At 31.0% G+C, this 25,937-nt stretch overlaps 1 protein-coding gene across 13 annotated transcripts in view; it reads left to right on the top strand.

Annotated features, from left to right (window-relative positions):
• NFAT5 (nuclear factor of activated T cells 5) overlaps positions 1-25,937 on the top strand; it is a 114,271-nt gene that overhangs the window by 49,139 nt on the left and 39,195 nt on the right. For 6 of the 13 annotated variants that reach the window (XM_074370513.1, XM_074370512.1, XM_074370511.1 and 3 more), the window contains 4 exons: positions 3,157-3,282; positions 16,888-17,446; positions 22,374-22,566; positions 24,597-24,787. In XM_074370513.1, the coding sequence (XP_074226614.1) occupies positions 3,157-3,282; positions 16,888-17,446; positions 22,374-22,566; positions 24,597-24,787 (1,069 nt within the window). Of the gene's footprint in view, positions 1-3,156; positions 3,283-11,338; positions 11,452-16,372; positions 16,435-16,887; positions 17,447-22,373; positions 22,567-24,596; positions 24,788-25,937 lie in introns of those variants that run through there. The other 7 variants (XM_045521066.2, XM_045521054.2, XM_074370517.1 and 4 more) reach the window with 6 other exon arrangements.

Below are 25,937 nucleotides of genomic sequence, written 5' to 3'. Positions count from 1 at the left end.
ATATATCTCTCTTAAACCTATGTCATTTGCAAATTCCGTATATTTGTTCAAGTTGTCGATGTAGTAACCACCTCCCTCATACATTTTGGGGTGCTGGTGCTTAGAGTCATCTGTTTTATTAAGTTGTCATTTCTTCATAAGAACTTGTTAAGGTTTTCATCAGATATTTTACTGGATGTAGGATAATGATACCTGTGACATTTTCCTGATCCTCTGGTAGAAGAGCCTTCAAAAGCAAATTAGATTGGTTTGCAGCTTAGCCTTCATATTTTCACTTTTCACAAATAGAAGCTATGTGAAGAGATATTTTTGTCCACGGAGTTTATTAGGAACATTGAGAGACCTAGCTCACTCCTGTGCAATTCTCACTTGTCCTTGTTCTGTTCCTCTTTCTCTCTTTTTAAAAACAGCTCTATCTATGTATAATTTACTTACCATAAAATTCACCCATTTAGAGTGCACAAATTCAAAGGTGGTTAGTATATTTATAGAGCTTTGTAACCATTGCCATAATCTATTTTGGAATTTTTATCACCTCCAACAGAAACCTTTTAAACATTCTCTCTCTTAAAAAAAAAAAAAAAGTCTAGTAGAGTTTATACCTTGTTTTCTAAGGAAGTCTTTCCTCAGGAAACTGCCTTTCCTCTGTGGATTTCTCATTTTCTTTCTTCATATTCTGTGTTTCTAAATCTAGAATTTCATTCTCCCCTCATCTAACTGATTTAAAAGATAACACAAGAAAAATAGATATGGTGGCTTACCATGAGGTAGGATTCTTTGTTGTTTTATGGATTTAAAGTACCTATGCTTTTGTTCTGGAGTTCTTTCATTGGCTAGTGGAGGATGTAAAGGTATTTAATTTGGATTAAATTTAGGACTAAATGACAGTAGTATTGATAGCATAATTTGTATTCTTTTAATGTTTTATGAGAGTAAGACCAGTATATGTGCTTGAGTTGTACAGTTATATCTTGGAGAGAATCTCTTTGAGATAATGGGGTACAAAAAGAGTTTCAGTGAGGTTTTAAGTCTGAGAGAGGTTGTTTAAAGTAGCAGAGCCAACCCAGTTCTGTATGAAATCAGAGCCTGTGATGGTAAGGACTGTATTAACTGCTGCTTTCCTTGGATAGAAAGGATAAAACTTCTGACTTCTCTAATTTCCAAATACTTGAGTCAGTTAATCAGAAAATACCTTTGATAAAGGAATGAATCCATGCTTCCTACATTTTCCACTTGACTATCTTGTTACTTTGGTTTGGAGGTAGGCTGTAGTGGGTAGGGGGTAAGATATAATAAGTTCTTTATTTAGGTACACTCCAATGTATTTTTATTAACATTGCTTTTATACCTCTGATGTAGACCCAACTTTATTTCGTTCTTTGGGAAAGGTAGTATTTCAGTCTACAAGGGTTTGTTTTGTTTTGATTTATTTAATTTAATAATTAGGGAAGTGGAGAAGTAGTCCCAACTGGTGTGGGTCTAGTGATTGAGCTCTTACTAGGTTAAGTATTTTTCCTCTTGACGTAAATGCATTTTGGTAGATCCTTTCTCTTTTTATCTAAGCCAGTTTTTATTTTCAGATTTCCTTTTTGTTTGTTTGGACCACCCCCCCTTAAAAAAAGGACTTGAATATGCTTATTTTTTGTGTATAAGGATTTCTTGTTTTCAATATGGATTGAGAAAAATAATTTTATTAAAATCAATATTTGATGATATATTGAAAAGTTAAATTAAAAAATTTTGATGATATTGCATTTCTGTTTTAATTAGGTTTTCTCTCCTTTGCCTTATAATTAAAAGATGGAAGTAATTTACTTAAGGCTTTAAGCAATATTTTAACAAGCTAAAAAATTTCAGTCAGGGCATATTATATTCAGACAGATGTAAAATTTGCTTAATGCTTTGAAGATTAAAATTTCAAGTGTTAGATAATAGAGTATTTCAAAAGAAAATTTTAGTCGATTCTTTACTATGAATGAAGATTATTTAATACTACAACTTCTAAGTTTAGCTTTCCTTCATGAAGTTCTTTTTTATCCCTATCTACATTGAACTCAGGATACATACTTTAATGATTAACTGGGAGGATCCAAGTATATTTATGAATTCAGTTATTGGTTAACTAAAATTATTGTTTGTTACCAAGGATAAAATGTCTTATAGTGCCACCTTTGTTTTTAAAATCACTTATTAATGCAAATAATTAATTATCTTATTTAATTTTTAGAATATTGGGTTTCTTGGAATACTGGACAAGTCCATTAAACTCTGTGCCTCAGTTCTTTAAAAAGTAACCATATTATTTAAATTGGTCTTTTGAAGATTTTCCCAACATTGATTCTTCTACCTTTAGAGGATATCTTAAGAATTATTTCTGTCTAAATACCATATAATAATAACTATAAAAGAATTTTAAATAGTTTATATACATTTGATTTTATGGACAATTAGAATATTATAAATATACTTAAAAGATACAGTATTCTCTAATCTGGGATACAAAAGTAATCATAGTCTAATATAGGTATTTGTGCTTTCTGTGATTTAAGAGTATCCTATACTTGTGCCTTTCTAGAGTTGGAGATACCTCAGAGTAAGAAGTGTTTTCTTGTGTCATGACATTCTTCTTTTTAGCTTCTTTAGGAGGGTAATATGTAATATGCATTATGATAGTGAATTAAAATATTTGCTAAAAGATGCGTAAAAGCAGTTGTGGACTAATGGTCTAATTGGAGAAGCCAATTTAAAGCTGATAAACACAAGTACATGTTCTCTTATATGTAAAGGATAGTAAGTTACACTCTTACTTTTACAAAGGGTATATTGGACCATTTTGGGTTATTTGACATCTCTTCTGTCTAGTTTTATCCAGTTTTAAAATTTAACAACTTTTTCTGTAGACCATCTTAAACAGGGATGAAGCCAAGAAAAAAGCAGGGGATAGAATGAATGGAAAATTCATTCTTCTGTTCAATAAAATTATTTAATAAAGGAAAAATATTTGCTAATAATTGTTTACAACAGTAATTATATGAAGTGTGTATGTGTGAATAATATAGTTCTCCTTGTGAGTGAAAAGACGTTAATTTTGTGCTCATATATTAGGTTATTGACTTACATGCTTTTAAAAAAAATGTTTTCCTTCCCTCCCAACAGAATCTGTCTATGATCTTCTCCCAAAGGAGTTACAGTTACCTCCATCTAGAGAAACATCTGTAGCATCAATGAGTCAGACAAGCGGTGGTGAGGCAGGCTCGCCTCCTCCAGCTGTAGTTGCTGCTGGTATGCATTTCATTTTACTTTTTAAAGAAAACTAAATTATTATCTGGCCAATGTGAACAGTGCTGGCAAAGTTCATATCAAAGAGTATAATTTGAGGGCTTGTTTTCGGAGATTTTTTAAGTATATACTTTTAACATTAAAAATTTCAATATAATGTTCTTGATAAAATTATTATTCCTTGCAATTTCACATTGGCAAATCTATTAGTACTGTCTCCTAGAATGCACCTATCTTCAACTATGTGGAGAAGGTTAAAGCTCTTCTGTTGCCTGCACATAAGAAGGTTAAATACCAATCTATGGATAGAAAATTATATTTGAGCCTCTGTTTAACAATTTTTTTAAAAAATTTGCTCAAAGGGGAAAACATTTTGTATAATCTGAAAAAGACTCAAGCACTCAAGTGTCTTTTCTGTTTGTAACGTGTTTCTATAACCTTTTCCCTACATTTAAGAACATACATGGCTTTAGACATTTTAAATTCGATTGAAAGTAATAGAAGATTTGAATGTAATATTTATATAAAGACTTTTTTTTCATCAGTGAAAAAGTATTCAAAGTAATGTTTGAAATTTATCAAATTTATTTGTACTCTGCTCTCAAATCATATACTTTATAATTATATAAAATTTGTTCAAATTTTGGATGAATTAAACTAAAAGATTGATGGACAAGTGAATGGAAAAAAGTCTTGATTAGTGATCAGTTACTAAGAATGCTTTCAGTAATAATGTTAGAGTGCCCAACTGTAATTCTTTTTTGGGGGAGGGGCGTTTATAGACTACCTAAGTGTGTTTAATTTTTTTTTTTAAGTTTTAAAATTATGTATATACTCTGAAGTTTTATCTTCCCTACTAATTTGAGGTTTCTTGTTTAATATGATACCTCATTTTAAATGGTACTTAAACTCCATCAGAGAATTGTTTTCAGTACAGTGTTTCAAAAAGAACAGCGAAGTAGAAAGTTACGATTTAAATGAGGATTTTGGTGCTATAATAGAACTTCGGGTATTTTTCTCATTTGCGTTAACCTATGTACCATTAACCTGTGTACCAATCTTTCCCCTGAGCTGTATAGTGCAGTATGCAGCCTTCCTGGTTGAGGGCAGGAAAACTTTAAACATTGCAAGGAAACTTACCAGCCCTGCTCACTTTCATGTGTTGCCAGACATTTGCTAACAGATTCTGTGGATTTAACTGTGAATTTTTTAGTAATCAAATTATTAAGATGACCTGGTCTCACGTTATAATTCACTGGGTTCTGAAGTGTCCCTAAACATTTTTTCTGGAATTAAAAATTTTAATCGTTTAAAAATTATATCAGATAACAAAATATGAAAAAAGATTGTTTAATGAATTATTTCACTTTAAATCCACAGGTAGAAATTGACTAACTGATTTCTTTTGTATCTTTTGAGATTGGTTTTTAAAGACATGTTGAATCTGTATAGAACTAAAAGTCTGTTTCTTCGGTGCTTTTTAACGTCTGTTGACAGTAGATCCAGTTCCTTTTAAAAGCTGAAAAACTGTTAGCTAGGCTTGGAAAAAGAACAACACTTCCTTTAAAATAATATCAAACTCAATTTTAGAAGTTTTTATATATAAATATTGAAAGTTCTTAAATTTGAGTCACTAATGGAATGTTGATCCTCCCTCCCTCCCTTCATAATTCTTTCCAGATAAATTAGGTTGAAAACTTTGAGTTAAAAAATCATGGCAATAAAAAAATTAACCAAAGGAAGTATTCTGAAGTAATAATAAACTCTTATTAGATAGAGAAGTTATTGACATTTAAAGATGATGAGAATAAGGAGGTGACCTTGGCAGTTTTCTTATATTCACATATGGAAAGTTTCTGTGATCTAAAACCACAAGTCATTTTTTTTTTTTTTGACTTGTTTACTTCTAGTAACCAACATAGTCTTATTCTTATTCTAGGATTCTAATGTATTATTAGTAGAATTGAATCTTTGTTGTATAACATTATAGGTAAGAGAGTTTAAATTGCAGAGTGATTATTGTAGGGTGAACAGTTAGTGTATCATTGAGTTCCTTTTTTAATATGATATGTTAATATCCTTAGTGACATAAATGTCAAAGAGAGATTTGGAGTAAATTACCAGTTACTCAGTGTTTCCTGGCCAAAAGACAAGATGTCTAGGGAAAGACAAATTAATTTAGACTTCTGTGAGTTTTTTTTTAATCTATAACTTTTACTGTTTAAATATGAAATGCATAAAAATGATGACTCTTGATGTAGTTAATTCTTCAGAGTTTTGAAGGAGCCGGATTGGCTGCTATCAGGTATGAGGGCCTGGTGGGAACAGACTTCTAGTTCTGCCATAAAGGTTTGTGTTTCACAAGTTCTAAATCAATTTACATTTTAAAATTTGGAGGCTGGATATATAGGTGTTCATGTACATTTTAAATCAAGTTCATGTAAATTTTAAATGTAAAAATGTATTTCTCAGATTCGCCAATCTAGATTTTTTTCCCTTTACATGTTACTGAGGGAATGAGTAAACATGATGCTGCTAATCCACAATCCAGAATATTGGATAAAAGAGTGTCTCTTAAACCTTTTTCTGCCTCTGCAGTAGTCACACTTTTACATACTCCCATTAACAACATATTTTTATCTGGTAAGACCCAGGGTTGAGAGTGGGGCAAAGAGGGCTTAACTCTTCCCCTCTCCATGGGGACAAATGTCAAAATCTGGGAGGTGTAGTTGAAGATCAACAGTTTGAAATTTGTACTCTTCTCCTCCTTTTAAAGACATCATTTTTTGTTCCACTGGTAAGGTACTTAAGAGTTTGAGGTTCAATATGTGAATGAATAAAGGTTTTATAATACAGAGTTTCTGAAGAATATTGTAGGTTCTTAGTCATTAAGACAGAAGCCATTTTCCTAACACAAAGTTATCCAGTTGAGTTGATGGTATTTTTTGGCAGAATAAGAAGTTGATCAATAAGAAATGCAAACTGTTAAAGTATTCTTTTTATTTGGGTTTTTTCCCCCAATCCTGTAGTATAGGTTATAAAGAAATAAAATGTAAGTATTATTACAGAGAACTAAAACAACTAGACCTGAAGTTTGAGTTTTTGAAATGGCAGGTATTTTTCTTAAATAACAGCTTTATTGAGATATAATTCACATACCAATCAAATATTTTTAAAAATCTACTTATATGTTTACAGTTTTTATCCTTAGATTATTTTTCCAAATAGGAAATCTTTCACAGACGTGAACAGTAAACTTTAATCTTCATTTTAAGAAATCAAATTATTTTCTTGTTCTATCCTAAATTCTATTTGTTTGCCCTTACTTTGTGTTACAGCATTATGTTTATTAGCTTATATCAAAATATAATTTTGATAAGGTAACTGTTTCAGGTTTCTTTAAAAATTTTTATTCTAATTCTTGAGATACACAGTGAGTTAATCACACTATAGATTTTATAATTCAACCAGAGAATTTTAGGAATAACTAGTTCATAATTCTTCTATTGTTTGTTTTCGTAAAATTGTTATTTTGCTTTCAATAGATATATATTAGTCCTTTTTTTAGAAATGGCATAACATAGTCTTGGTACACTAATACTTTGTAGCAATTTTTAACATGTATATGTATGCACAGTAATAAATCGCATACAGTAGAAATCTCGACTAGTTGGATCACTGGAGGTTTTTAAAGGCTGTAATTTAAGTTAATAGCTTTTATGAAGTATTCCATGTAACAAACTGTTCTGTTGAAAGAGACTTCTTAAATAGTGCTTTGAGTTTTATGCCACAGCAAATACCTAACAAGTATTTCCTATACTGAAAGAACTTAACTTAGTGCTGTTTACACTACAGAAGACACTAAAGAACTGAATAATGTCCTATAATCAAATAACAGTTATGCTTTAATTCACTTCAGGCATCTTAATCACCTAAAGTAAAATCCTAAGAATTTCTAAACTATCCATAACAACAAAACTGTATACAAATTGAGTTGAAGAAAATATAAACTATCATTTTTGAGTTCCTACTGGGTAATAGGAATTGTACCAAACAATTTGCATGTCCTATCTCAGTCCTTCCAGGCACAGGATACTTCTCTTGCTTCCCACTAAGGTCTAAGTTCTTTTCTCCTTGCCATTGTACTTAAGGGAATTTAGCATTGTGAGCTATCACTTCAATTAGGTAAACACAAGATATTGGGCTAGGCAGTGTGTAGGATATTGAGTTGAAAAAGCTCTACTCCTTTTCTTCTGCAGATTTCTGGATCTGCAAAATGGGAATATGATTTCTAGAAGAATATTAATTTTTAATAAAAGTGATTCACAGGAACAGAATACATAGGCCATTGAATTTATTGTAACTTATTTACTAGTGTTAGTAAATATTTACAGTTATGTAATTTGTATTTTCTTGAGTTGACTAAATTTAAGGAGTGACTTTGCCTTTGCTCTCTATCTAGTTTAATGTATTTCAGAATTTTGCCCATTTATGTAGTATACTATTCCTAAGGTTAAGCCCAAAGCCCATTAACCTGAAAAGTAATTCACCTACGTAACCTGTGTATTGATGATGTGGCTAAAATGTGAATTGATCTTGGTTATTCCATATGGCCATTCCTAATTTTCCTCGAAAACCGGACCCCTTCCAGAAGGAAGGCAGATCATAGTTATAAAGAGTTGTTACATATAGTTGTAAATAGGTTTAAAAACTCTATTCCTCATTCTGTCTTTTAAAATTACATAGTAAATCTAAATACATACATTTATACATGTAGAAATATATGTTTATGTATGTATGTATGTATTGATTTATGCTAACATCTGCATTGTTAAAATGAAAAGCGTCAGCATACTTGGACCACAATGGTTAATTCATACATAACTATCAATTCAAGAGACTATGCATATTATAAATTTTCATTGACAAAAAGTACACATGGCCTATTATTATTGATTTATTCCCTAAATATTTACATTTTTATTGTCTTCTTAATAATTTTAGCAACTTTTATAAATACTATGATTTATTCATTTTCTGATAGAATAAGCACGTTTTTATATTACCTGAATCTAGAATAGCATTTTAAAACTGCATAGATTCTCAACCATTCACAGACAAAATACATATATCAAATAGACAACAATGTCTTTTTATATGTGTTTTGTAGAATTTCACATTAAGAAATTAATACACAGAACTGGGCTTACTTTTTGTATATTACCATTAAGATTGATAATATCACAAGCAAAAAGTATTGTTATAACTAGTTGTTTTATAACAAGTAGTTGTATAAATAATAGTAATTAAGTTATATAAAAACACTGTAACTGGGGCAGGAGTGAGGGGAATGGATTAAGGTAGGATACAACAAAAGACTTCATCTGCTTCTGTGACATTATTTCTCTTAAAATAAAATCATCCATAGTAAAATGATAGCATTTGTTAAATATGAGCATAGGGTGTACGGGTGTTAGTTTTAAGTATTTCATAATTTAAAAAATACCAGAAATCAAAATGTGCAATGAACCATGCTCTTAGAAAGTTAACAAAAGTGTGGGATATATCAGATACTTGACGAATTTATTTTAAATAAGGGTGCATTAACTTTTCATCGATAAATTCAAGTATATGTCTGTCAGCAGTATTTATTTAACCCACTGCAGTTAAATTCATTCTTCCCTTGTTATCCCTTTATAACAAGGTGTTACTGTCAATTAGATTAAATTGGAAAATGAGTGAGAAAGTACCTCAAAGCACCAGGCCTATATAGCTACAGTCTAGATTAAACACACACAGAGACACATTCCCATACACACACACACACACACACACACACTTTATTTCTCTTTATTTCTCTTTATTTTTCCCATATATGAAATATGATAAAATTAGCATGGACTTTGGAATGTAAAAACCTAATTTGAATCTGATTACTATAGACAGAATCTTGTGGAAGTTCAATAAATTTCTAGTAATATTACCCCTTTAACTAGACAATATTACCAACTTTTTCTTAAGGTTATTATGAAGATAAATATGTAAAATACTTAACATTACCTGACAATTAGTGGTCATTCAAAAGACATTGACCTTGCTCCCTTATGTATTTATTTCATTTGTTAATAAGGTTTTAAAAAATAGATCTTATTTTTATAAAAACAAGTTTTTAAACTTATTTTGCTTCTTTCTTTCCATTCTGAGTCTACTTTTTAACCTTATTTTGAAGTTTTGCCTATCAGTCAAGATATAGCCACACATGAGCCTTGGGATTTCCTTTTGGACTTACTCTTTCATGTTGATACTCCTTCACTAGGAACTCTTGTGAATAAAAGAAACATTGATAGAAGGATGATGAATCACAGGGAGAGCAGACATTTCCCAAAGAGATGATTCTGCAAAGTTGACTGTTTACAAGTTCTTCCTAGAATTCTCTTCCCACTTTTTAAAAAATGAAATGATAAAGTTGCATGATCAGTTATCAAAACTTCTAGTAGAGCAATTTATGACTTCTGTTTTTTCCCTAGACAGTTCATTCTGTCTACAGTTGGATCTAATATACACTATAATCCAGATCCATGTGTGAAACCTGAATAATTAAATTAGAGGATTTAAATGATACAGATACTATTTTCTTTCCCTTTTTTGGCCATCTCTAAAAGAGAGAAATGTGTAGACATTGGACTAGAGTTGGCAAGAATACCTTTATATTATTTAATCTAAACTATATTAAAATGTATTATATGATAAAGCATTGAAGTGACCTTCAAATTGCATCCCTTAGAACTGTTTTTCTCTCCAATTCTTACATTAGCATAGTAGTAATCTCTTTTTGTCTTGAAGTTACATTTCCTTTCAAGTAGTATAATAGCTGTCTTTTTTTTTTTTTTTAACCGGTACTTCCTGGGGTCTTTGACAGTAATAAATATAGTCATCAGCTAGTATAATTATTCCCTTTTGTGTTTAAATTTATGAAGGTGAGGATTCTTTCTGGGATTTTTAGTCTTTTCACTCAGTATCAATGAGTGATGCTACCCAGTTGTACTTAAATCACTGGATAATAGATCTTTCTCTTCCAATAGGAAAGGATTTAAAAATCAAATTGTGTAGTATGTACTTAATACATATTTTACACTGTGTTTAGATACTTTGGTTTGGATAAGACAAAAAATATATTTGAAACATTGCTCTGTCGGGGCACTTACACAAATTTTGTTAGCATTTTAATTTTTAGGAAACATTCTTTAATAAATATTCTGTGAATATATTAATGGCACTCAGATGAGATAAAAATAATTATTTTAGGAGAAATCAGATTAAAAATGGGACAGTAGTTATTGTGTAGTATTAGAACCCTGACTGGCAGTTTGATGGACTGGAGAAGAAAAAGATGATCTCCAATAAATCGGTAACAAGCTTTTCAGCTTCAGGAATAGTGCTAATTATTTTTTTTTAAATAGAGCCTCTAGGATCAAGCATTTAATGCACAATAGCATATCTAATTTAAAAGTGTCAATTGGGAACTTTTTTTGAGAGGAGAATAAGGAAGTATGTGGAAGTTGGCCTGAGAAATGAAAATATGCTTTTGTTGCTAAAATGTAGATATTTCTTACTGCTTGAGTGTATTGGTCAGAATATATCCTCTTCCACTCTTTAAGGTATTTGTGTAAGGGCACAGCCTAAAAACACCTAGAGAGAACATTCTGGCTTATGGATTAGATTGCATTAGTAAACAGAAGAACAAATTGGTGAATATGAGTTAACAAAAATTTTGAGTAAGAAATTTCCCCACATGCATTTATTTGAGTGTTAATAATTTAATTTTTTGAAGTTTGTTTTGAAACATTGCTTATTGTAGCATGTTAACTTATGTTGGGTGGGGAAAGTGCAAATGGAAATTTGAAACTGTTTTAAAAATGTAAATTAAATGATCGACCCTACAATTTTTGGTTTTTTTGTTTTTTTAATTTTTGTTTTTGGTAAAATAATCTGGATTGCTTATTTTATATGCTGGGATGCTAGTTGTTTTTTCTATTAATACACTTAACTTGCATTCTAGCTTCGCCATTCAGAGACAGGCATCGTGTGGTGGGTTGTGTGACAGTGTCTGTCAATAGTGAAGACAAATAGTGCCAGAGACACTTAACCCATCCAATCTCACCCAGGGTATAGGTCGGTCTCGTTTTCAGACTTCTTCATAAGTCGTTTTTTCTTTCTTTCTTTCTTCCTTTCTTTCTTTCTTTTTCGGTTTCTAAATAGTGGATTGATACTGATTGAAACTAAAACTTTTTGTAAAGTTTTGAACTTTACATTAACATTATAAAAAGAAAAAAGATGAAAAGTAGAAAATGAAGGTTGGCATGTAAGGTGTTGACAAAGCAGGTTTGCAGCCACTTTGCGTGTTCTAGATTTTACAATCCTTTGGCAACATGAATGTTCGCCTCATGATTTTTTTTCTCTCAATGTCTTTCTTCTTTGATCTAAAAATATGTCCTTTTATCTGGTGACTTTTATCAGACAAGATGTTTAGATTTGAAGTCATTGTTACCAAGTAAGAAAAATGAAATACTTAAAAAAGAATAACTCAGGTTGAACAGTAAATGTTTTAGGCCAGAAATTGTTTCCAGATGAACTGTTGCTTTTTATGATTCTATTCTGAACAGTCGATAGTTTACTCTTTCTCCGTTCCACTATTGGTTCACTTAGCACACTTGCAGAATTGGATGGCTTTTTAAGGAAACTCAACTGATTTTGCACTGCTCTTGAGAAGTTATAAGATATAAGTGCAAATTTAAATGCAAGGGATCATGTTTTTATCTTGGAAGCTTAGTTAAATGTCATTTTTGTTATATATATTTTTGTATCAGTGAAAGATACTTCTTTTGAGAACTTAAAAGAGTGTCTCTAATCTCAAAGCTTTCTATAAGTTTAGTTTGTTCCATATAAAGTATCATCTCTTTTTTATGGTATTTTAAGCACTAAAATGATATGATAATTTAAATAATTTCTCATTCACAAATCTAGAACTAATAGTTCTTAATTTTAAAATATAGTTTAAGCAGTATATAACATCTACATGGGTTTCTGTATGTGATTCCATTTAAAAATCCATTTTCATTTTTCTAATCAAATTAATACAATTGCTGCTTGAGCAACCCAGTGCAGAAGTGGCAGGGTTAGGGGTGCCTCAGCGCAGTCAAAAATCCACTTATTATTTCACAGTCGGCCCTCCGTATCCTCGACTCTGCATCTACAGATTCAACCAACCACAGATTGCATAGTACTGTATTATCTATTTATTGAAAAAAATCTGTGAATAAGTGGACCCATGCAGTTCAAACCTGTCTTGTTCAAGGGTCAACTGTACTTGCAAATTCTGGTATGTCCATGTAGATATGATCTCTTTTTATCCCAACTGCTGAATATTCATAGTGAACTTTAATGATTCCATCAATTCTGAAAATAAGTCAAGTATACATTTTTAAATTCACCATCATTACTGGCATTTGGTCTGGTAGCTGGCTACTGCTTACTGCTAATAATAGATTTATTAGATTTACATATAGAGCACTAAAGATGTGATGCTTTCCTTCACTTACACATTTTAAAATTATTCTTTTGAGATTATAAATTTCCATCTGTAAGTTGTAGAAATAGTCTGTCAGTTTTCCCTTTAGTTTGCTGTGCTACCTGTGGTCACATAAAATACTATGGAAAAATAAAATTCTTCTAAATTCAAAGATAAATTTTTCATAGAAGAAAAATCAGTAAAAATTTATTCATGTTAGGTGAGAAAATAATTTTAAGAAAAAATTTAAGAATAACTTTCAACTTTATGAAGAATTGTTAAGGGATTTAAAAAACAAAATTGTAAAGCTATAAAATAGAAATACATTATGACCATTCTGCTTGGTGAGAAAATAAAAGCAATTATTTAAACATCTTTATGTTGGAGTGTTTGTATTTTAAGTAGCAGCACTTAAACATAGTTTCTACATTCCTAAGAGATAAAAATGGAGATTCAAAATCAAAACAGAAGAGGAGAGGTAGTTAGCATATCTTGTTTATAAGAACTTAAAAGTAAAAACAGAATGTATAGAGGAGGCAAGATTGCATTAGCATTTTAATTCTACAGAATGTCAGTTAAGCTATTTCTTGATATTTAATAACATAGTGACTGAAAGATTTCTTGTAAATATTTTAAGAACATTCATAATATTCCCAGGAATGTTCTTTAGTGCTTTTATGGAAATACTTGGAAGTGACAAATTAGTGTTTGGAAATCTAAAATGTTCTTGATATTATTTTTATGCATTTATTTTTTAATAGATAACATTAAGAATTTGTTATTTTTAATAAATTTATAGACCCACACAAGTAGGTAATTTGGCTTATATGTAGCTTCAAGAAAGAAAATTACTGGCACATTCTTCATAAAAATAGCAAATAGTTACCTCTAAACTCTTTTAAGTTACTTCTAAACCTTCCCTGTATCACATAATGCTGTTATACTAAGATATATCCTAAGCATTTTGAGTAATGTATTTTTTAAACCTGATATGTGTCCATTATGAACACATTGGTACATTTTTTTGCCCATTTAACTTTAATATACTTCAACATATATATCAAATACTGACTTCCCATGAATCAATTTAATAACAAATTGAATTATTACTACATGACAAGTCATAGTGTGTTACATGTCAGGAGGGTCCAAGATGAGAAAGATGTCCATGCTCTTAAGGAGCCCATAGTTCTTATCTTCCACTTCACCTCACGTGGCATTATTAATGCACTCAGATGATGTCTTGCTAACATGAATATAACATGCTTATGTGAAGAGTTTTGTACACCATTTTCATCATCAGAGGAACAATGCTACTATTGTAGAGAGCTTTATAATTTTCAAAAATTGTCTTGTTATATTCTTAAAGTAAGTAGAACCTTTGTAATTTAGGATCAAACTGAGGTAGCCTTTAAAGGATGCTTACTACTGTCTTCTGACAGAGTTTATGTTTCAGCTTCATAGTTTTGTGCTAATGAACTTTTTTATTTAGTAAGTATGTCCAGGAAACTGCAGGTAAAATATTTAAAATTTGTGTTAGGTGTCCAAGGAAAATGTATAGAATAATTTATGTAGGGTATGAGATCACAGTTTGGAATACCTGTCCCAGAACAGACATTTATGTGAGATTATATCAATTGGGTTTTATAACCATGATTGTTTTGATAAGATTTGCAAGATAAATCACATATACCTTAAAGAGCAATGCTGGATTATATCTTGCATATTGAATTCATAACTTGCTTTTTAAGTTCATGATTGCATTTCACCTGACTCTCCATCTGTCATGGACAGGGATCCCTGAGATGTTCATATTCTGCATTCTCATGTGCATGGTACTTAGATTCAAAAAGGTTGGATGGGGAAAAGCTGCTTTATAGAAATACAAGTTCACAGCATTCATGCTGCATGTTTTGTGTGTTCCACTGCAAATACTGCATGCTGCATACTTGTATTTCTTTGAAAATGATGAGCATAGGCTCGTATACACACAAAAATTTAGCTTCATTTTTGCCAATAGTTGGAACAGATGGAGGAATGTTAGACATGCTATCTTTTCTATTTTTTTCTAAAATGAATTATGTAATATTTTTCAAAAAACAAGGAAAAAATTGGTTATTTAAACCCAAAGTGGCTACAAATCAGCTCCTAAACTGTCACTGACATTAGCATCTAGATTTTGTAGTTTTTACAAATCTTTGAAAATACTTATTTACTAAGAAAACATTGCATTAATGCATGATACAAAATTGATAAATTTTTCTTTAAATTGGAATGCAGTTTAAAGTGACTGAATTTTCCAATTTCAGCTACTGCATTTGTCAAGAATACAGACTGGAAAATGGAACTGGTATCATCTAGTTGCTCTAGGTACTTTGACTTATGGTAGTTGGGAAGAATCTTTCCATGTGGCATTTATGTAGATCTCATTATTGATGACTAATACTAATAACCGTGCTCTTCAGCCTTGACAGCAATGAAAAATTGTGAGTGAATTTAGTTCTTCCAAATGACTTAAGTGTTTTGGTACATGTTTTCAATTTAAAAATAGATTTTTTGGCACTTGGCTTTTTGATTATCTGAACATTGGCATTCTTAAATTTCACTCTTTATATAATTGATGTGAATGTAACAATTCCAATAACTGCACATCACCATTTTAAGTTTTATCAAACTACTTCAGAACAGTGGCATACTTGGCTGTAGATAAAAATTAATTTTGGATTTAAATGTATTTTTAGTTACATCACGTTACCTATTTTCATTCTTGTATGTGTTTATGATTATAAACCTTTCCATATCCTATACAAGATAAAATCGTATAGGACTGACAACTTCTGACCTTAACATTAGTGTGCCTTCTGAGATTATGTTAAGGGTTTAGTAGTAGTATTTTTCAGTGAGCTGTTATGCCAGTTGCAACACGTTTTGAAAAGATCTACTTTTAACTCTTCTTGCTAGGCATAATAGATAAATGGTTTTATAAAAAACCTTTTTATAGGAACTAATTCTGGTACTCTCTAGAGATTTTTTTCTACTCACTTCTTTTTTTGTTAGACTTCAGTCAGTAAAATTTACTGTTACTCATCTGAGGAGATTCCCTTACTAGTTAAAATCAAACAGGCCTTTTAAAGAGAGAGGAAATGGACAGTGGTAACCAATTGCTTAGTGTGTAATCAAGTTCTTTATAAGAAAAATCCGTCCAGTAATTAGTCCTTACTGTTTTTCATTCTACCATAAAGGATGGATTTATTACTTTAGAGATCATGGTTTTGAACTGCTACTTCCTTCTTCTAGAGACCCTCAGTGGTTAACTTGCTTATCTTCTGCAGCATAGCATGTTCCAAATCAAACCTTTTTCACTTTTATTCTAGATTTTACAGCAATCATAGTGACGATACCAGTTCCATTTTGCCAGCAATTCAGTTGATTATATATTTTTTCTATTTATTTCTCATTTTATAATTGATATCTGGAATAATCAGCAGCTCTTTTCTCATTTATTTTCTCATATTTTTATTCCAGGATTTGCCTCTGAAGCAGGGAGTGTCTGCATTAAAAATGACCTGTAGTTCTCTGCTTCATAGGTTAGAAACTTATTTTAATATTTTGTGGCTAAGCACAGTCCCACTTTTCAAATTCTATAATGAATTATTTAATTGGCATTGAATGTGGACCACAAGCATATATTTCATATTGGGGTTTTCTTTATTATTTTAAATGATTAAAATTCAATAGAACATCCAGCTGAGGCAATAAATGCTTTATTCTTGCTTTACAGCTTAAAACATTAAATTAGATTTTTTTAAAAATCTATTGATTGTAATACAAGTAAAAATAATGCTATTTGGGCATTTTTAAAAATTGCATTTCTTAGGCCTTGTATTGCTTGAAGCATTTATATTCTAAAACTTAACCAAATTCCAACTATTCATTTTGGGGAAAAACAATCAGTTCACAAATCACATTTTCAATGGGACTGCTAGCCAGCATAGGTGAAAACATGTATAGTGTATTTACTCTTAAATTATACACTGCAGATGCTTCTTCAGCTCCCTCCTCTTCCTCCATGGGCGGTGCTTGCAGCTCCTTTACCACCTCTTCCAGCCCTACCATTTATTCTACCTCAGTCACCGACAGCAAGGCTATGCAAGTGGAGAGCTGCTCCTCAGCCTTGGGGGTAAGTAACCGAGGGGTAAGTGAAAAGCAGTTAACCAGTAACACAGTTCAGCAGCATCCATCAACACCGAAGAGGCACACAGTCTTGTACATCTCACCACCACCTGAGGACTTGCTGGATAACAGTCGGATGTCCTGCCAGGATGAGGGGTGTGGATTGGAATCTGAGCAGAGCTGCAGTATGTGGATGGAGGATTCCCCCTCCAACTTCAGTAACATGAGCACCAGTTCCTACAATGATAACACTGAGGTACCTCGTAAATCACGAAAGCGAAATCCAAAGCAGAGGCCGGGGGTCAAACGACGAGATTGTGAAGAATCTAATATGGATATATTTGATGCCGACAGTGCCAAAGCACCTCACTATGTGCTTTCTCAGCTTACCACGGACAACAAAGGCAACTCAAAAGCAGGAAATGGGTTGGTATTCACATTTTTTTAAAGTTCTCTCACCATTATGCAAAACAAAAAAATAAATCATTCCTCATTTTTCTTAATTGCTCAGCTCAAGTTTGCCTCTAAAGCAAAGATACTAATTTTATCATTGAAATATATGAAAAATTTTAACTTAAAATTATCGAGTTTCACTGGAGAAGAAAATAAAATACCAGTAGATTTTACGAATAGATACCTTAGTATGATTAAGTACTAGAAAATGAAAATAGTCTATTTAGAAATAACTTCTAAATTTCAGATTTATATTTTAAAAGGATTTTAAAATATTTTTACTCATGGAAATAACTAGCAATGTAATGAATGGTTCTAGCTAAAACAACTCTAACTGGTTCTAGCTACATTTACCAAGGGCCTGTTTGTGTTCTCTTTTACGTCTCCCCATATGGTTCAGTCTGTTTCCATTTTTGTGAAGATTTTAAACTTTCTTTTCCTTTTTTCTTTTATTTGATAAAAACTGAAAAATTAAATTGATAGTTTGATTTTCATCATTTAGATTCATGTATTTATTTTAAGCTTTTCTTTGATACATTGTACCAATTCAGGATTTTTAAAAAATAAATATGTCACTTTTTTTTTTTCTGAATCTGGGTTATGTTTCTGAAGAGTTGATAGAACAGGATCATGGAACACTTTTAGTTTTCATTCATCTCTTCCAGTTTACAGTACTCACTAAATATACTTCAGTAGCCATATTACAGAATATTTACATCTAAAGTATAAAATACTGTGACTTATTTTTAACTCCTTTAATATTTTCGTTGTAATATTTAATTTCTAGAGTTTTTATTATATTTCCTACAGTATATTCAACATAGTTTGATAAAATTTAACTCACTGGATTTTGAGAGATTACTTTTTTGGGCGACAGGGTATGTATAGTCCTTTAGTTGACCCAGAATTTCCTACAATTTCAGGTTGTCACAGAAGGTGATGGAGAAGCTTTTGACTGGTTTACTATTTGATGACATCAGTAGTATCTTTTAAGTTAAAAATCTGGTTGAGTGTTACAGAGAATAGTCTTTTTTTTTTAACATTTTTTATTGATTTATAATCATTTTACAATGTTGTGTCCAGAGAATATTCTTAATATATATTAAACTTGTTCTGAAATATTCTCTCAGTATATTTTTAAAGCAGAATCTATTCAATACTACTTTCTTCTCCACTTTTATGTAAAAATTCTTTGGGGTGATACAGTTAAATTAAAATGCACACTTAAATGTTTTTCACTTTTTGAAAGTCCAAATTAGGAAATTTTCTAAAAGAAAACAAGGTATACCCATTCCTAAAGTGTTACCATTATTAGCAGAGTCAAAAATTCTAGAACATATTTGTAGAGCTATCACCTATAGAATAATGCTCTGAAACTTAGATCTAAAAGGCTCATGTCTGTCTATCATTAAATACAGGTATGTGTTTATTTGGGCTTCTATGGAGAAAGTGGGGTTTTTTTCAAGTTCCATAAGATAGATTTTCATATTTATACTGAAATAAATGTTAAGATTCAAATGAAGAACAAATAAAAGTTTGACTTACAGTTAGTCAACACACATGGTTTGCAGTTGCTGTTAAAGAGATATCTTGACCTACATCTTTTCTGCTTCTGCTTTTGTATGATAGATATATCTTAGAAATGATTTGAGGTTACCCAGGGAAAGTATAATAACATTTGTCAAGACAAAATCTCTCATGAAATAATTCATGGAACAGAAACTCATCAAGCAGCAGAAGAAATGTCCAGCTTCTTAGGTAATGGAAAAATATTTGACACTAGCATATGGAAATGATGGAAGAAGTTTAAAATTTGAATTTATAAGAAGTATATTTAGGAAAAGATAAAATCATATGTAAATATAGAAAAATGGACCTTTGAAAACAGTTGTTAAGAGGATCTCAAAATAAAGTCCTATATTCTTCAGCAAGAAAGATGTTAGAAACATGAAAAAAATTTAGAAATGTTTTGAGAGATAAGCTATATATATATATATAGCCTTAGATCTAATATGCCATAAATTTACAATTTATGTAATGCTAAATTATAGAAAATGTACTCTCAAACATGTGTACAGCAGTTTTATTGACCTTCAAGAGGGAAATAGTATTTTTGTATAATTAAAATGTTATATAAAAGAGTTTATTAAGAAAATAAAACCATTGTTCAAAAAACTTCTCAGTATTTAAACATTCCTGGCCATATAATTCTTAAATTCTTGAACTAAATGTCCTGAGAAGCAGTAGCCCAATGTCTCTTCTAGATATTCCTAGAAATTAAGATATGCTGTCACTTGGATGTGAAACCTGTTCTAGGCATTTTATAGTGAAAATTATTTTTGTGACGGACAACCAGAAGGATGTGCAGCACAAAGGAATTAGAATGTCATTTTAAGCCTTCTGGACAGAATATGCCAAGACAGTGGATTTCCTTTTTTACATGTCATTTAGAAGTAAAATCCCATACAGTTAGCTACTACTTTCTTGTTTTTCCTTAAGCCATAATGCCTTAAAAATTAGTAATTCGAATGACTACTTTTCTAAGAATTAGTTATTATTTTCATTGTTTTACATGGCTAGAGATCTAAATATGTATGTATTCCATGTTTACATTTAAACCTAGAGAATAAAGTTAGTTTTAAGGGCTTTTAAAAGTATCATTTCAGAAATTGTTTGATTACACATGTGATTCTTCTTTAAGCTGTACTGTATATACTTTTATTGACTCACTTAATAGTTTTGATCCCAAATGAAATTTTTTTAACATTTTTTTATTGAGTTATAGTCATTTTACAGTGTTGTGTCAAATTCCAGTGTAGAGCACAATTTTTTAGTTATACATGAATATACATATATTCATTGTCACATTTTTTTTTCTCTGTGAGCTACCACAAGATCTTGTATATATTTCCCTGTGCTATACAGTATAATCTTGTTTATCTGTTCTACAATTTGAAATCCCAGTCTGTCCCTTCCCACCCCGCGCCCCCCAAATGAAATATTTTGTTTTGTTGAAATACTGAAACTGTTTATCTTCATAAATATTAGCTTGGCTGGCATAAGTGAATATAAAATCCGTATCTTACCAAATCAATTGGTATACCAAAGTTTCCGTATATTTCAGACTAAAATGTTCCCTTTTTTATTATAAAATTACTAGATACTAATTATAAACATTTGAAAAATATAGAAAATAGAAGAAAATAAGTAAATCTAGTAACTCAGTATAACTACAGTTAGCATTTTGCTGTATTTTTGTTTAGTCCCTTTCAGTGCATTTTTTGGGTATTTTTTTACATAGTTTCAGTAAGTGAATATTTTTGCTTCGATTTTTAAAATGAGCAAAAAACAGAGTATCACTATAGAATTTCATATATAAAGGACTGCACATTGTATTCAGTGTAAATTTTTGAATTTCTACCAGAATGATGGAAAAAAAATAGGATTTATTGCCCTTTGTTCCAGCTTCAACTCAGTACTTTTGTTTGTAGAATTTATTCTTCCAGGGCCTTTTAAAGTACTTACTCAGATAATCTTTGACTTAATTATGTCAAGCTTCATCAACAAATACTTTTTTAGCATCTGTTGTTTCAGGAATTGTGAAAGTTTCAGGGAATATGAAGATGATTGAGTACAATACTTACCCCCCAGAACTCAGTCCAGTCAATCTTACTGCATTCCTTTGCATTCCTAGCTGTGGGTTCATTCCAGTTCCAGGTCCCATTGCAAGTACAGCCTTTCCCCTCTTTATTATTGATGACTGAGGCAACAACTTGGTTAAAGATGAAGGGGTAAGCATTAAATCTAGGTTTAAGGCTGCTTAGCCATCTTTGCTTCTCCATGTTTGAAGTCATAATATTCCTCCTGGGACCTGTTTGCTTTTCAAGGAGATTTTGTCCACAATCATTTCTTGACTCCTGTATCTTCACTGTGAGTGTTAATTTAGGACTGGGAGGGTCATACAGAAAGTATTATAGGCCGTGGTTCTGTTTTTAAATGTACATGGGTGATTTTTAACTAATAGTATTGCTTCCTATTTATATTTATAACATATTTGCAGTACTTCAGATTAAATGTCAACCTAAAGTCCTAACAACCATTTAAAATATTTTTCTTTGAACATACATTCCACGTAGCAAATGCATGATATACAAATAAATGTTAGAAACACAATTTAAAAAAATAAGTTAGATTGCCTATCTGTAAGACTCTGCTTATATAATTTTTATATGCTTAAGACTTTAGTTCTTTAATCATAAATAAAAATACTCTGATAAATTAAACTTCTGGGAAAGGTTGTTTAAAGCTAATTTCCAATAAAAAATTAATAACTGGGTTTTTTATTATAATTTTTTCAATTTGATGTACTGAGAAAGACATCCAAGAGAATATGCTACATGTACCTTTAGTTTTCCTTAAGACCTTTTGGGGTTTTTTTGTTTCTTTTTGCTACCCCCACTTTTCTTTTGTTCTGCAAGTCTTATTAGAAAATAATGGTAATCTTGTAGCTTTATATAACACTCACACATATTTGTAGTTTTTAAACTTTTTTTTTGACTGAAATGCAACTTGAAAGGTTATAGTGACATTAGCTATTCTCTTTCCTGTTATTCCCATCTTAATTGCATTCAGTCTTCCTCCTGCCACAAGTATGCATTCTTTGTCTTCTCTATCCAACTTACTTTCTTTTTTTTTATTATATAATTAAATTTTATTACAAACTTTTAAAAGATTCTTTGCTAATAGAATGTATCATCCCCTAGGCTGTATTTTATTTTGTCAATAAGATTAATTAGCTGTTTTTAATGTTATTGCCTATTCTGTTTCTTCCTTTATCTTAGATGACTTTTATAGAAAACTCTTTTTGATACTATTTCCATGTTGTGCTTTGACTTCTCAGAACATTGGAAAACCAAAAAGGAACTGGAGTAAAGAAGAGCCCTATGTTGTGTGGACAATATCCTGTTAAAAGTGAGGGAAAGGAGCTGAAGATAGTTGTACAGCCTGAGACGCAGCACCGAGCTCGGTACCTGACTGAGGGTAGCCGTGGCTCGGTGAAGGACAGAACACAGCAAGGTTTTCCTACAGTGAAGGTGCTTACTTTATTTAGAAGTATATGAAGAATTTTATCCACTTTTACTTATTAGTTATTTTGTTTTTAACCAGCAAAAGCTGCCTAAAATAAAATTACTAGCTATATGTACTAGAAATTCAAGTCAAAAGTCTGACTGAAGCATAGGCCAAATGTTGTTACTCAGATGTCATTTGAATTTTAGTCTAAATGAAAGGAGAAATAAGAATGTGTTATAACAAGTAAAATAAATGGAAATCATGGATTATCTTCCCCTTACATTTGACATTGGTAGCAACTATATTAGATTCTTCCCATATTTAAGAAGAAATTTTAATGTGAATTCAGAGACATTGTAAAAATTACTTGGAAAACAAGGTTTTTGAGATGGCTGAAGTAATGAGGACTACTCAACTCAGAAAAGAATTGATTGATAGGTAGTCTTCAGTTCAAGAAACAGGGTATCAATTGAGTCTTTGTCTTTTCAGAATTTAGACTAGAAGAAAAAAGGAAGGGCACTCAGTATCTGGGATACCTTTTTCAAAGACTATTTCTCTTTGAAGACAAACCAAAAAAAAGTAGGATGGGGATATTTAACAAGTGTTCCTGCCCTTTGCAAAATGCAAAACAGGGAGGAATTTTGTCTAGTCACATGGTAGATTCTTATAAATACAGTTTGTGTAAATGTGTTAGTTGGACAATATTTAGTTGGACTGTCTTTTGTCTTATACTTGAATGAAATAATGTTAGAAACTTGGGATCAGGAGACTTACTCGGAACCATTTATAAAGTGTACAATATCATTCCTACCCCTCTACTACTCACCACACCAACTCTTCTTCTATCCCCCAAACTCAGGACAAGTAACAGGCAAGTGAGAAATTTAAATTATGCTTTGTGTAAATATTTGTCTAACCAGACATTTTGATAGTTTGGTAAATATTCTTAACCTAATTGCTCTGGCTTTAAATTATGCCATGTCTGAGTACTTATCTGCAGAAGTATTGTTAGATTAATTGCCTAACTGTGATAGGGAGTGAATTGACTTACCTCCAAAGTTTATTTATTCACTCACTCAACAAGAATTGCACCCCTCTATGTGCCAGACACTGTTCTAGGTACTGCTGACTAACAGTTTGGATAGATTGCTTATTTGCCTGCTTATTTGCCTCATTATGTTGATACACGTAGATACTCACAGAGATACAGCTATTCTAGGATAGAAAAGATGTATGAGTTTTTTAAAGCACTTTGATATGCATTGTACAAGTTATTTTTGATTTTCTCCATTCTACATTAGCAGTTTCAGTATTTAACTATAAGTTGATCAAGAGCTAGCATTGGAAACATTTGTTCCCAAATGCTGTATTAAATATTTATTCTTCAGCATACAAATTATAATTTAATTTATGAAGACTTGCTTGAGACCTACAATGACCCATAGATCCTGGTTTGGACCAGCAATTTTTCAGACCATAATGTTTTGGCCCAGGATTTTATGATGTTGTATATATGCAGCTAGTCTATGAAAATGAGCTCTATTTCCCTATTATTTATATAGCTGCACTTCAAACACTTTTCCTACTCAAATAGCTTTAACAGAGTGAAATTTTAGTGTATGTACTTTTATTTGATGATGATGGTAATGATGCCACTAATACGGTTTAGTGAATTTTTCCATTAGTGGTGGTGGTAAATCCTAAGTAACACACATGCTTCTTTGGCAGTCCATAAATTTATTAATACCTTAAGGACTGTGTATTCATTCTCACCTGGTTGCACAAATTAATTTCAAATGATAATTTATCATTAAACATACGAAATTTTAATTAAAATGTGATTATTGCAGAACTAAAGCATCATTTTCTGCAGTAACTTAGCCAACTCTCCTTTATGAAAATATTTTACCTCTGTTTTTCTTGAAGATTTAAGTTTTTTTTTTTTTATTGTAATCTAGTTATAAATATAGGACTTGGTCTTAAATATTTGATTTTACAATTAGGTTATTTGAAATGCTAATTAATGTTTATGCTCCATGTTCTCTCACTCCAGCTGGAAGGCCATAATGAGCCAGTAGTGTTGCAAGTGTTTGTGGGCAATGACTCTGGTCGAGTGAAACCACATGGATTTTATCAGGCCTGCAGGGTAACTGGGCGAAATACAACTCCCTGCAAAGAAGTGGACATTGAAGGCACTACTGTTATAGAAGTTGGCCTTGATCCGAGCAACAACATGACACTGGCGTAAGTACTTAGTAAAAATGTTTTTTGCTATTCATTACACTTTTATCGAGGCAGGAAAAATTTTTAGTTTCTAATGTATAAAAGAAGATTTTGAGTATTTTTTAAAATGTTTTAAACATTGCAAATTAAAAAATAGATTATTGCTGAATAGTAAATGAATGAAATTGCTAGAGAATTCCCAATGTGAAAGGCAGGGATATAAAAGCCATGTGGAAACCTGGCTTTTGGGAAAGTAATATAGACTTACATGTTGGAATTAATAATTAACATTAAAAATAAAATTACAAACAATTTGATTTGCTTTCCAAAATTCTGCTTTCTGAGTGTTTACAGTAGAAACTAACAGAAACCATTCATGGTGCCTTGACCCATCTTGGAATGAAATAGCATTATTGCTAGTTTAAATTTACCTTTTCTATTTTCCTATATTAAAAAAATTATGTCTTGGGGCTATTTTTCATCTTGTGCAATTTTCTTGCCTGAAAAATATTAGAAGTGTTAATGCCTTAAATTAAAACAAACTTTTTCTTAATCCTTTTGTTAAGGACCTTTAATCCTAAAGAAGACTCATAATGACAGCAAATATTGACATCAATAAACCTGTATTGTAATCATTTTTATTGGATAGCTAAGGACTTCTCTGCTTGGTTTTCAGGGTTTTTTGAAAGCCATTTTGAATAAATAAGAAGGTAATTGGAAAAGGGAAATTTTGAAAGTAAAGATTTTTTAACTTTTGAAATTATAAAAACATACATAGTAGGAGATAGGAAGTTACTGATTATAAAAATATTACTCATTCTTTGTAAGTTAAAAAACACAGAATAATTAAAAAAGTAAAAATTAGTAATAATAAAATAGTAAAAAATACCCTTCAAGAGCCAACTTCCCAGAACTAATTACTGTTTTTAAATTTGTTGTTTCATCCTTGTTTTCTGATAAAATTGAGGCTATACTGTACTCATTGTTTTATTACCTGCTTTTCACTTACAAGCATTTTTTCCATAACATTAAATATTATTTATAGAATTTATAAATATAAATATTATTTATAGTTCTGATGGCTATATATAGTTCCATTTGGGGGAAGCTGCTAATTTTTTAAAACTAAAATCCATTCCCTCTATATAAATGCAAAAAGAAATGTATTTGC

Source organism: Camelus bactrianus, chromosome 9 (assembly GCF_048773025.1).
Source record: "Camelus bactrianus isolate YW-2024 breed Bactrian camel chromosome 9, ASM4877302v1, whole genome shotgun sequence".
In the NCBI taxonomy this organism is placed as follows: domain Eukaryota; kingdom Metazoa; phylum Chordata; class Mammalia; order Artiodactyla; family Camelidae; genus Camelus; species Camelus bactrianus.
Note: the sequence above shows the minus strand (reverse complement) of the source record. Positions and strands in the feature narration are given on the sequence as shown.